This window comes from Coenobita brevimanus, chromosome 40, assembly GCF_032717465.1.
Source record: "Coenobita brevimanus isolate Jiangsu-jjx chromosome 40, ASM3271746v2, whole genome shotgun sequence".
In the NCBI taxonomy this organism is placed as follows: Eukaryota; Metazoa; Arthropoda; class Malacostraca; order Decapoda; family Coenobitidae; genus Coenobita; species Coenobita brevimanus.
This window is the reverse complement of record NC_136993.1, coordinates 54,671,267-54,685,336: the sequence shown is the minus strand read 5'-3', so window position 1 is coordinate 54,685,336 and position 14,070 is coordinate 54,671,267. Positions and strand designations below refer to the sequence as shown.

Genomic DNA, 14,070 nt, shown 5'->3' with positions numbered 1-14,070 from the left:
ATGTAACTGCAGCATATCTACCCCAGACAATCAGACAAGCACGCATGGTTAGTGGTCAAGAAGCCTGTTGATAATGTGGAAAATATGTGTTGATAATATTATCCAAATATTTGCCTGTCCAGAGATGTTATTATTATTTTTTTTTCACCATATTCTAGGTATCTGATTATTTTCATTCCTCATATGAGAGATTTTTGGAGGTGAAGAGATCATGTGAAAGTTTTTATAATACCAATATTACTAATAGCATATGCTGTATTGATTTGAATCGACTAATAACAAATACAGGAAAAATGTAACGATAGTTGAGGTACTTGAGACTGGGAAGGGGAAGTCTTTCATTAGGTCTATGCAAATTGTGATGCTGCATGATGAATGTGCATACTTCTGAAACAGAGATGAAGAATTGTATATATACAAATGAGGCCCTTATTAACAGAGTTGGTCAAGCGCCGAAAATCAAAAATGGAGAAAAACACAAAGTTTCGCAATTTTCAAAATGCCATATCTCGGTAACCAGCAAAGATATCTAAGTAATTTTTTTTTGTAGCTTTATGTATGTACTTTAATGTCATTATAGTCATACAATGGCATATTGAAAGCTGAAACAGTGATTGCGTTTTTTGTCGACTCCTGTCTCAAACAACAACACCATACTGTACTAAAATGGTTAATAACAGCTACAGTGTTAGTGATATCACTATTATTTTCATGTATGTTTAAGTTAAAGACATATACATAAGTGCAACTACATCATAACTTTGTAAAGAAAACCATATTTCACTGTGGGCAAGGCGAAACCATAGTCATGATATCAGTACTCGTGTACTTCAGGCTGCAATTCCTCGTCATCTTGGCAACATTCTGCTTCCACTTCTCAGGATGGCGGCCTCTCTTCCTCACTCTGGATGGTCCTGCATCATCACTTGCACTACTGGTATCCGCCAAAATAACGGGGAATGCCGATTTCCCATGAAAATATAACTCAAAATCACGGACGCGAAGCTGTGAGTACATCCAGGGCTGGGTGTAAACATGGAACTGAAGAGTGCATTGTCTCATGCAGTCGTGATTGGCCGAGAGCAGCCTACACGGTACACAACACGGCACGCCATTGGCTCACTCAGCCAGTCACAGCGGCTGCTGACATCGAGGCGCTTAGCCACATCTGTGGCCAACCATTGGAATGCTGGGGAGTGGTGAGGCAGTGATGACACTAGAAAATGTGCCTTTATTGGATTTTCGACCTTATGACCGTTGGCATAGTTAGTCCAGCCTTCTGTCTCGATGATGGAGACTGCCTACTGAATCATGTCCCACTAGCTTAGCAACCATGCCATTCATTGGGCGATGGTAGCCAAATGTGTAGAAAAAAAAAAAAGTGTGAGGTTGCGGTATGGACCACCACTACCATTATAGAAATGTTATTTTCGACCTTCTGCTGGCTGCATAACCAGTCACACTGTGTTCCACACGATACTAGAATGGTGTTGCTTGGTCATGATGTATTTAACTCAATTTTGAGAAAAGTGGCGCTTGACCAACTCTGTGAATAGGGGCCTCAAATTTCCTCAGGAAAAATCTATATATTTCCCTCTATTCTATTAGCAAATCATCCATTCATTATTAACTGCCTTCATTAAAAATCGTCATTAGTAAACAGACTGAAACTGTCTGGGAGACTGCAAACTATAACACAATATGAACACAGTGAACCAGTGACTGGAGCACGTTTTGAATCATATGTAAAATCATCTTAAGCAACAAGGTATTCTATCATGTGTAGAACTTGTACCTCAGGGGTACTATAGACTGTGGCACAAGTTGAGCAGGGCAGCACTCTCAAGGTGGATGGAAAGCTGATGACAGGGAGAGCTGGAGCTCCTGTTTTATCAGCCATGGGTACGAGATCCTGACCATCTTCTTTTGCTGAACTATTTCAGTGTTCCAGTCACACAGAGAGTAGGCCAGAGTATTCTCCAGTACAAGTTCCTCTAGCTATCAGCAACAAACTACATGCACATTACACACTACACTTCCTTCTAAAAATAAAATTAAAAAATAGTGTCTTATAACCAAGTCTCTGACTCCCCAGGGAGGGTGGGGGAAACCTTGAAAGCCCCCGCTATCTGCCCCTCTCCCAGTGACGACCCAGTGAGATCTCTGTAACCACTGTCTGCCTCACTTCTTCATTTCTGCAACATTCACAGTCTTTTCTCTAACTTTCCATCTGTTGACCACCATCTCTTCTCCTCTAAAACTCACCTTCTCTTCCTAACAGAGACTCAGTTGTCTAAGGATATTGATAGCAATCCCTTCTCTGTATCTTCCTACTTCCTCAATACTCATTTCAGGGCCAAAAAAAAAAAAAGGCTGTTGTGTATATGTATGCAACAACTTATCTTGTTCTCGTGAACTTGAATCTTCTGAATTCTCTTTACTCTAGGTTCGGCTTTCCTCCCATTCTCTGTGTTGTTTACTGATCGCCTAATTCTGCTGACTATGACAAATTGTTTGACTATCTTACTTTTAAGATGGAACACTTCCTATCAGTTTCTCCTTTCTCTGAAATCTTCATTCTAGGAGATTTCAATGTTCACCACCACCTTTGGCTCTCCTCTTCTTTCACTGATCCACCTGGTGAACAAGTCTACATCTTTTCTATCCTTAATGACCTACTGTAGAGCAGCTTGTACAGCACACTACCCATATCGCTGACTGCCTTGGAGAGGGGTTTCAACGTACTTGACCTCTCCCTCACCACTAATCCTTCTGCTTACGCTGTTACTCTTTCCTTATGGTCTTTGAGAGAAGTCAAATCAGTGAATGTACAGTGAGGCTGGATGAGGAGAAAATGGAAAATGTGAGTGGGTTTAAGTACTTGGGTAGTGTGATGAGTACGGATGGAAGTTTAGTGGGCGAAGTACTTGAAAGGGTGCAACAGGGAAGAAAGGTTGGTGGTTCCTTGAAAGCAGTGATAAGAAACAGATAAGTGAGCATGGAAATGAAAAAAACTGCTACATGACAGTATTGTGATACCAACTCTAATGTATGGAAGTGAAACTTAGACCTGTTCGAGGGACAGAAGTCAAGAGTAAGAGCAGTGGTAATGAGTTATTTGAGAGGAGCATGTGGAGTCACATGGAGAGAGAGAGAGAGAGAGAGAGAGAGAGACTGACAAATGAGGAAATGAAGGAACATTGTGGTGTGGATATGGATGTGATAGAAAGTGTTAGAAGAAACACACTGAGTTGGTTTGGACATGTGGAGAGGATGGAGAGCAAGAGACTGACGAGGAGAGAGTATGTGAGTGAGGTGGAGGGGGGAGAGGGAGGGGGAGGCCAAGGATGAGATGGAGGAATGGAGTGGAGAGGTATATGATATGGGGGGGGGGTGAGCTGGGAGCTGGGCAATGAAATGACGGGGGTACAGGGCGACATGGAGGCGATTTGTTTGTGGCCACCCCTTATGGGATTAAGGTGTCTGGCAATAGATAGATAGGTAGATAAATGCTCTGAACTCCTCAACTCGAATTCTTCCCATTCCTTCTGGCACCTTGACAAAAACCTTTCTAACAACATTCCTCAGGTTTCTTCTCTCCTCTCTTCTACTCTCATGGCTCTGTAGCTATTTTTTCTACTGATAAAGCAGAATTATTTGTTCAGACTTTCTCCTCCAATTCTACCTTAGACGATTCCGGTGCAGTCCCTCCACCATTTCCCTCCCCCCCCCTTGACTTCCTCATGGCTGACTTTAAAATTTCTTCATTTGATGTAGGCCTATTTTCTGCCATCGCTGGCCTTAATACTAACAAGGCATATGGGCCTGATGGGGTCCCCTCTATTGTCCTCAAGAACAGTGCTTCTGTGCTTACATCCAGCCTAGGTAAACCCTTTCATCTTTGTCTATCAACTTGTACTTTTAATTCTTGCTGGAAGTTTGCTCTCATTCAGCCTATCCCAAAGAAAAGTGGCCATTCCTGTCCCTCTAACTTTCGCCCAATGGACTGGTTGACGGTCGTGTGCAAGTTACATAAAGTAATAAAATGGTCCCTCGTAATCTTTGGAATATCATTAATTTTTCTCTCCGATGTAATATTAATGAAAAAAAAAAAAGTCAGTCAAAGTTGGAGATTATCGTATCTCGCACGAAACATGCTCCCTCGCTGTGATGTCACAACCCATACCAGGGCCACAGCTGATTGCCACTAACAATAATGCCTGGGAATCACGCTGCAGTAAAAGGAAAATTCCTATGATATTCAGCTGTTATTCTCATGCTAGGAATGTAGGACTTAGTGTGATAGCTCTCATAATGGTGGAGTATGCTATGTTTGTGCTTTAGTGAAGAGTATTGTTGGTTTTAGAGACCAGTAGTGACAGCGAACCTTGTGAAAACATTTGATTAACCCGCCCCAGCCCGACGTGTTTGGACCTTTTTTTTTTTTGGCTCAAACATTTGCTTTTGGTGAGAAACATCGAAAATTCACAGAGAAATCGCTCACCTGAGGTTTAAAATACCCGATTTAGGTATGAGTACTTCCTTACCTGACTGGGTTTTCTAACAGGTTGGCACCAAAGAAAACGAGTTCCATGGGAGGGTAACTATTTTATCCACTCATAAACAGTATTTATTTATTTACTTAGTACAAATTTATATGTAGTACAAAAGTATATTGGTTTTCAAACAGTAATATAGGCATTATAAGCATTGTTTCACTCACTAACTCATCACCATTCATGACCTTTTTTTTCCCACATTACCTGATCATCATTTCTGACTGTTTCTTCCTCTAATGCTATGTAAACTTTGTCCTCCACATTGTCATCGATCGGGGAAGCACTCTGGCCCTGAATGTCTTTATTGGCCAGATCACTGGTAACAGGTGAATTGCCGAGACAATGGCGTGCAGGGGGGGGGGAGGTTATGCGGTGTAAGGCATTGTTCCTGCTTGGCATCTTGTAGAGGCATAGAGGAAGGTGTCCCGTGTATACGTGCCAAAAATCACTCGCGAAATCACTCGCGAAAATTGAAAATTGTGCAAATTAGGGACCTTGCAATGTTCCTGCATTAATTCACGTCGCCGGAATGGCGCGTGTTAAAGTCATAATGAAATGAGTTACAAAGTGAATCAGTACAAGCATTGCTAGGTCCTGACTTCATGGGCATATAGCCATGAAACTGGCCAAGAATACATATGGAAGATGTCACAAAGACCGAAATATTTCTATTTCTTTCCCCCCTATATAGGCCTGACCGTGGACAACAAGACCTCTGTGGAATATTTGGTTATCTGATTTCTTGGTCTTATGTGCTGCTGATGTTTGAACATCTTTTTAGTAAGTCAGTCTGATCGGAGGAATAAAATTTTCACTTCCCTACCAATGGCTTAACCCATCGCGTCCCGTCGACGTATGGGTACGTTGCAACATTTTGCATTTGCCAGTCCCGACGACGTACTGGTACATTGCGCAATTGCAAGGTTCATAATTTGCACAATTTTCAATTTTCGCACGTGATTTTTCGTACGTATACACGGGACACCTTCCTCTATTTCCCTACAAAATGCCAACCAGGGACAATGCCTTACACTGCATAACCTCCCCTCCCCCCCCCACACGCCATTGTCTTGGCAATTCACCTGTTACCAGTGACCTGGCCAATAAAGACATTCAGGGCCAAAATGATTCCTCAATTGATGACAATGTGGAGGACAAAGTTTACATAGCATCAGAGGAAGAAACAGTCAGAAATGATGATCTGGTAATGTGGCAAAAAAAGGTCAGGTATGGTGATGAGTTAGTGAGTGAAACAATGCTTATAAAGCCTATATTCCTGTTTGAAAACCAATACACTCTCGTACTACATATAAATTAATACCAAGTAAATAAATAAATACCGTTTATGAATAGTGTGAAATAGTTACCCTCCCATAGAACTCGTTTTCTTTGGTGCCAGCCTGCTAGAAAACCCAGTAAGGTAAGGAGGTACTGCTACCTGGATCAAGTATTTTAAACCTCAGGTGAGCGATTTCTCTATGAATATTCGATGTTTCTCGCCAAAAGCGGAGGTTTTAGCCAAAATTTTGTTTTCGAAAATACCTCAGCACTGGGGGGTGTCAGAGGTGCAAAATAGCTCGGGACGTGACGGGTTAAGCCAAAGTTAGGGGTGAATTTGCTTGACAAGTGACTGTTAGGTTATGTCAAGCTGTATATATCAGGTTATTATAATTTTATCATCATATAGCTTCATACACACTTAATTATCGGAAATCCTGTCAAAAAGTTGTGTTTAGTTTGACTCTTATTAAAGATTCAGGATTTAAACAAAAATTTTCTAAAGTTACCAGAATTGTTTCACTATAGCTTGACAACTTGCCTTGACAAACTTGTTTTGTGTAAATATTGATTAACAATGTAAATACATTTATTTGTGTTTTAAATAAATATTTATGCAAAATGGAAATCTGGCAATGTGTGTTGATCTGAAGGTGAAATATCCGCTAACTCTAGCATGTTTTAGTTCTGAAACCTTTTTTTTTTTTAATTAGCATCACATTAAGCACAAATTCTTTACCGGATTTCAGATAATTAGGTGTGCATGAACCTATAAGGTGATAAAAATTTAAATATTTTCCATTTAAAAGTGCCAATTCGGTTGTCAGTTGTGATGGCATACTTGCAACGCTCAGCTCGCCGCTACAGCTGCCTGGTTTTCATCTCTTGAAAAAGTGATTAATCCTTTTTCTAGTGTGATTCTACTTTGTGTTCTTGCACAGTAGAACAAAGCACCAATGGTGGTTATTTGCTGACTTGGCCATGACGAAGCAAAGCTTGGCTAATCAGCAGAACCACAATCACACAGCTGGCGATCACAGTTGTGTTTTCTCTCCGGGTTTGGCGGCCTATGACGTCACAGCCACTCGAGGCTTGCGCTGCCATCAACCTCTTTTTGAAAGAGGCTTTGAAAGCTTGTATCTCCATATTTTTACTTTGGTTTGTCATATTAAATTTATCATAGGACAATCCAGCACATTTATCACCCAGATAAATTGTTTACTTTAAATAATAATCGACCATCAACCAGCTCATTGCTTTAATCCTGTATTTCAAAAGTTTTCGAATCTATTCTTAACAAAAAAAAAGTTTTAAAGCCTCTTTTCCATCACAGTCTTCTTTCTGATCGTCAGTATAGATCCTGACAGGGACAATCCACTGGTGATCTCACCTACCTTTCAGACTTCCGGTCATTCTCCTTTCGGGACTTTGGTGAAAGCTTTGCCATTGTGCTTGACATCTCAAAGGCTTCTGATCGAGTCTGGCATTAATCTTTAATTTCCAAACTACTCTCTTCCGGTTTCTATCCTCCCATCTGTGCCTTAATCTCTAGCTTCCTTGCTGGTAGTTCTATAGCTGATGTTGTAGACGGCCACCGTTCTTCTCCTAGAACTATCAATAGTGGTGTTACTCAGGGCTTTGTCCTATAACCAGCTCTCTTCCTTTTATTCATCAATGACCTAAGCTGTGCATCTAACCCTATCCACTCATACGCCGATTACTTCATCTTTCACCTTTCCATTCGCGTCTGATAAAGTCAATCTCAGCAGATACCAATACACCAGTCCTGTATGAGACAGCCCTAGCATGTATTCAATATGGACGGTGGGTGTTAGTGCCGAAGTGGTGACATGTGGAGGTGTAGGAGGACTACTGGGCCTTGGGATAGGCTACAGCCCCCGAGATATAGGCCTTGAAGCCTTTGCCCAGAGTCGGACACATTAAAAAAAAAAAAAAAAAAAAAAATACTTGAATACAAAGGGATAAGGCTTTGACACAACTAATCTCTGACTTGGGTCATCTCTGATTGGGTTAAAAATAATCTTCTTGTTTTTAGTGCATCGAAAACTCAGTTCTTACATCTACCAACCCAACAAAGTCTTCCACAGGAGTACCTTTTATCTTTTAACAATATGCAGTTCAATTCTGCATCATCTTTAAACATACTTGGGGTTTCATTCTCTAGGGATTTATCTTGGAAAGAACACATTATAGTACCTCTCTTGTAAAATCAGCTTCCAAGAGATTAGGAATGCCTATCATTGCCATGATGAGAACATAATTCTGAAGTTGAGCATAAAGCACTGTTTTCAATAGCCTATGGAGAGATGAGAATCACGATGACTACCAGTACTGTCCTTGTGGTCCTTAATGTGTTATACATGGCGTTCTGCACAGTAATGCTGGACGTAAGGAGGTAATGCATGAAACCTATAGTCCTTCTGTTTTATGAAGGCGAAATGCTGTGGCTGTGATAATCACGTCAAGAATGCGTATTTGCCAACACTTTCATTCTAAATAACTAATATCGTAACCTTCGCCATAAATTTCCAATTATTCTTTTCCCGATGGCAGTTTTTTCCACTTTCATGTAGTAGGACTGTAGGTGATAAGGGAGAAATTCCTATGGCACTAAAAGTTTGTAAGAAGGAATGAGGTTAAAAGTATGAGAAAGAATAGATAAACAGTACTACAAAAGGAAAGGAGGGAACGGGTAGCGAGAGAAGGAGAAAGCAGGGGGGAGGATGTGTGAGGTTGCCAGCCTACTTGAGAGAGACTGCAATATATGCGTCAAATAGCGGCGCCAATTAAGGTGTAACACCCATTATTAAACAAATGCATATTGAAAGAAAACAGGTAATTAAAAAGATTAATGAAAGGAATATTTGTTGACAAATATGGTTATTTTAAAGAGAAAGTTAAACTGCCTTATGCCTAAACAAAATGTAGGGCGTAGGAGAAAGTGATAAAAAGGGGGACTTCAAGCACGAGGGATAATACGAATACGGAAATAGCTGAAGAAAAAAGTTATGAAAAATTTGGTTAGGGTCCGAAAGACCGTCCAATATCTTTATTTATTGCCTAATATCCAAAGGGTAATAATAATGAGTAGGATACCCAAATACGGTGGTGAATAATAGACAGTGTTTTTATTTAGTAGATAAAATGCAATATATGTAGCAGATATTATAATAATTCATTTTTTGTAATTTCTTTTCATCTAATCACACTCACCTGTCTTACCCTCCAGCAGACTCTCGTCTCCGCTACCCAACCATTCGTTTCCCCCTCCCACCAGCCAGACTGTGCTGCTTCTTCACCCTCCCACACTGCCCCCTTTATAACTCCGCCCACATTTCTCCCCTCCTCACCCTCCCACATCCCCCCTCCCTCTACCTGCAACTGTTACCAGAACCACTGAGACCCAAACCAAGTCGCTGGTGGATGGGGTGTAGCCGTTTCATCTGTCCGGAGCTGTACATCTCTCATGTGCGGGGAGGCTCCTCAAATATTGCTCTTCTCAACAGGATGGAGTCAAAGGCTTCTCCTCTAATTGACTCTCCTCCTCTTACTGGCTCCGCAAACCTCTGTCTCTTCGCCACACTGTTGCACCTCTATCTCTTTTCTATCGCTGCTTCAATGGTCAGTGCTTCTCTGAACTGCTTGTTTGCATCCCCCCACCACTGCAGCAGGTAGGTAGCATCCATTTAGCACAAAACTCTTAACCATTTTCTTTCCAACTCCCTAATGCAAGAGTTAACCATTACTCCCCAGTCCTTTATGTATGCAACAGGTCGACCCTGGAACTGTCCCTCTCTGTCTGTATTTCCTATTGCCTATGATCTCCAGTCTCTCAAACTCAGTATGTCCAGGCATCTCGAAATGAACGGATCTTGAATTTGGTTCTCTTATCTTGTTTTTGTTTTTTCTTAGAGGGAACTATTTGTAGACTCCTGGCCATTGGTTCCTCCTTCCTTGCATAAAATAGACAGTGATTTTAGTGTCTGACTGCAAGATGTGACAAAGTTTCCCTGTCATTGTGTAGGGTTCTGCGGGTTGTGGACAGCCTAATAAAATCGTGTTTGGACTGGAGGCCACTTGGAATGGGTGGGGGAGTCTTGTTACCCGAGGGATATGCTAAGTGCGGGAGGCGAGGCAATTTCCATTGTTTTAATGAGAAGTTGATGGAAGAATTTAAAAGAACTTTGGCACTCCTTACAAGGAAGAGGCTTCCCATCCTTGCTAATTGTTATGCAACATTGCAGTGAGAGAAAACAATATATGACGACTTAAACAAACAAAAATGAGTATGATAAGATATGAGAGATGGACAGCACTGAGTCAGAACATGGAATTCTGAATTGAGAGATTTTTTTTGTTTTTGTTTCATGAAACACATTACAGAGCTAACGCAAACTGGTAGATTATGAATATCTCAACATATTGGGAGGAAGAGAGAGAAGAAAAGATTGCGGCAGGTCACAGGTATGATGTTGAAATACCTCAAGGCAGACCGTGGAAACCAGATTGATCGTCTTATAAGGAGGGGAATGGGAAATGGTTCATGCAAGCTATAACTGACAGACCGTGGATAATGTGGAATGATGTCCTGCGTGGATACCTCCTGGATAAGAGACTGAGTTGGGCAATGGTTCAAGACTCCAGCACTAAAGAACTGCCCATAAGTGAAAAAAACAAAAAAACAAAAAAACAGAATTATCAATTGTTTCAAACGGTTTAAGTGTAAGCGTAAAGTATGTGTCAACATCAAAATAACCCACTAGTAGTAATCGTTTGTTATCCAGAATAAGTGATTATTACCAGCGACAAAACCTTTCCCAAAATGTGTATCTCATATCAATACATTTGAGTTGCGAAGACAGTTAATGAAAATATGGCAATAGTGAATTCCACATACGCCCTTTCGTGACATAGGGCGGCGTGAGGCTGGACTAATGTATTTAGTATGAAGTTTACTAGTATTTGATTCATTATAAAGTTACAGTACTTCTAACCTGTGTTGTAACCTCATTGACAAGGTTGGGCTGAAACTGCTGTACCTTCATATTAAACATAATTCCACTGTGCAGGCAAAATTCTTCCCAAATGTAGATCATTCATAAAAGGAGGGTCTATTGTTTATCCTCATATTATTTCATACATGTAGGATGTTATCGTATGAAAATATACCACCAGTTCCAGTAGTATGTGAAATTCAAATTCCATGATTCCTTAATTTTATGTCGTTCCTTAAAGGAAGTGCCGTGATTAATTGGCCTTCAGTTCCTCAGTACCGAGGCAAGTAGATAAGTCAGCTTATATCAGCAACTAACCAGATGATGTCATCAGCTGCGGCAGCTATCATGGTGCGTGACAGTGGTGGTGGTGAGCGACGACCCAGCCTTCCTCGCTGCCTTCGCCGAGTGGTCCCTTAAGGGCCGCCTCCTGGTGTGGTCGACGAGGCTCATCGTCATCACTCACCTACCATTAATGCAGCTGCAGTCACTGATCACCACCAAGTACACTTTCGCCAATATGAATGCAGCATTCATTACAACAGTCAAGAAGCGTCTTAGGTAAGTTATTTTATTCTTATTCCTTTTCCATATTCTAAATTGGATTGTGATTGATTTGCTGCTTTATGACAATAATGTCTGGAAACAGTGTTTGACTAAAATTCGGCAGTACTGATCCGTTCCACAGAAACTTAAGAAAACGAAAAAAGTAATAAACATCAACATAAACTGATTTGCTTGGCACACTGCATGACCATGACAGCCTTTGATGACACACTGGTGGTCAGCGCCAGTTAAAAGCATAGACTGGGGAATATTCGTATATCCTAAGATTACCAGTTACCTCTTCCATTAGAGTGTTGGAGAGAGACTGATCAACGTGTCTAGACGAGTATTGTGCGGCTGCTTTAATGAGGAAGCTGTGTGGCCAAGCGAATTAAGAACAGCAGTTTATTAGATTGCAATATCATTACTGAGAAATTAAGCTTAGCATCACAAAAATAAATAATACATTAAAAATGTTCTTCCTAAGAGGATGCTAGTCTTTGCTCAGTTCTGTTTCAGGATTATCTCTCGTGGAACAAAGTGTGCATGTGTGTGTGTGTGTGTGTGTGTGTGTGTGTGTGTGTGTGTGTGTGTGTGTGTGTGTGTGTGTGTGTGTGTGTGTGTGTGTGTGTGTGTATGTGTGTGTGTGTGTGTGTTCTTACCTACTTAATTCTTGCCTAATTGTATCTTTGCAGGAATGAGTCAAGCTCGTACTGTCCCGTGTCTTTAACCATTTTGACCGTAAATATCCTTAAATTTATGAATTGTTTTGGCACACACTATTTCATTCGGTAGTGCATTCCACTGATCATTTGCCCTATTTGGGAAACTAAATTTCCTTACATCTGTATCGTCTTTCTTTTTATGCAGTTGTTTGCAGAGTCTTCTTGTTGATGCATCCCAATAGGTTATGTAATCATTTATGTCTATATTCTCCTTCCCTGATATGTATTTATATGGCATAATCATGTCTCCTCTTTTCCTTCTCTTCTGTAGTGTAGGTAGATTCAATTTTTCTAGTCTTCCTTCGTAGCTTAGATCCCTTAAACTTGGCACCCATCTTGTAGCGGCCCTCTGAACTTTTTCAATCTTATTTATGTGCTTTTTGAGATGAGGACTCCAGACTAGGGTTGGTCCGATGTATGATGTTATCTTCCTTGGCATGTCTTCATTTATGTATGTGAATGTTACACTCATTTTTGCAAGCACTGTATACATGTTCCATACCTTCTCACTGATGTGATCAGCCGGAGATAGTCTGTTATTGATAACATTGTTTACAAAAAAAAAAAAAAAAAAAAATCTGAGGCAAGCATGTGAATAGGTGTTTTTGACTAATTCTGATATGCTTAATTCAAATTTCTAAACAGTTTTGCTCTATCACCTCTATTTTTTTTTCTTTCACATATACCTTTTTTTATTATAATTCATATATTTATAATATAATGAGTTTATTTCATATATTAAAATGGCATATTACAAAACGAAACAAAACAGACCCAGAACACTGACAGAACTAAATATTACCATTACTTGGATATAAGCATATATACACACCATAGTACTACAGATAGTCAGAAGTGAGTTTTTTTTGGACGATCTGGTGTACTTTGCCTCCGGGATGTCACGCAGGAGTATCCAGCAGAAGTCCCCCATCATGCTGGGGTTCCACTTGCCTTGGTAGTTGCTCGCTATCTTAGTAATATCTTGGTGGAACCTTTCCCTATGTTCGTCACTTACTGCTCCGAGGTTCTGGGGGAAGAAGTTGAGGTGGGAGTGGAGAAAGTGAATCTTGAGAGACATTTGGCACCTCATATCCTGATAAGCCCGCAACAACTTCTCGACACGCTCTTGGTAATCTAGTGCCCGAGTATTACCGGGGAAACCATGGCAGACTACCTTAAATGCTTCCCATGCTCTCAACTCCTTGAAGGTGAGCTTCCCCTCGAATACCTTATCCTTCAGCACCTCCCGGATCTAAGGTCCGATGAAGATGCCCTCCTTGAGCCTAGCAGAACTGAGAGCTGGAAACAGAGTGCACAGGTGTTGGAATGCAGCGTCATCCTTCTCCATGGCCTTCATGAAATTCTTCATAAGGCCAAACATTATATGAAGAGGGGGAAGAAGCATCTTGTTCATGTCCACCAGAGGATTTTCTTGGGCACTGTGTTTCCCAGGCACGAAAGTGCTCCTAGACCCCCAGTCCTTCTGCGTGTAGTGCTTGACATGTTTGAGCTTGTTGTGGCGCGCGTTTTAAACCAAGTTCCAAGAAAATAGGACGGTAAATGGATTTTTGGCGAATATTTTGGGTCTAGGCCTATATTTATACATGTACATACATGTATACATGTATATCTGAAAAACTAGAGGTGATGAGTCAAAACGGATTTCGAATCTGAAATCAGCACCCCAAAATTAGGTTAGAGCACCTAATTTCATGCTTGCCTCAAATTTTTTGTAAACCAGTGTAATCACACCTATGTCTTTCTCTCTTTCTGACGTGTGTAGGTTTTAATTCCTAACTTATAATCCTAATCAGGTTTTTTTTTCCACTTTTACGAAACTTGATTACATGACACATGTCCACATTGAATACCATTTGCCATATATTGCTCCATTCGTAAAATTGCTTTAATTCTTCTTGTTGCTGTTTACAAGAGTCTGCATTAGTA

The 14,070-nt window shown here is 40.7% G+C and overlaps 1 protein-coding gene across 1 annotated transcript in view; it reads left to right on the top strand.

Moving 5' to 3' along the window:
• Nucleotides 1–1,035: 1,035 nt before the first annotated feature.
• The window catches only part of LOC145397110 (ionotropic receptor 21a-like), a 33,815-nt gene continuing 20,780 nt past the window's right edge, over nt 1,036–14,070 (top strand). Inside the window, exons 1-3 of the mRNA XM_080270312.1 lie at nt 1,036–1,199; nt 10,843–10,945; nt 11,187–11,413. Of these exons, the coding sequence (XP_080126438.1) occupies nt 1,036–1,199; nt 10,843–10,945; nt 11,187–11,413 (494 nt within the window). The remainder of the gene's footprint in view (nt 1,200–10,842; nt 10,946–11,186; nt 11,414–14,070) is intronic.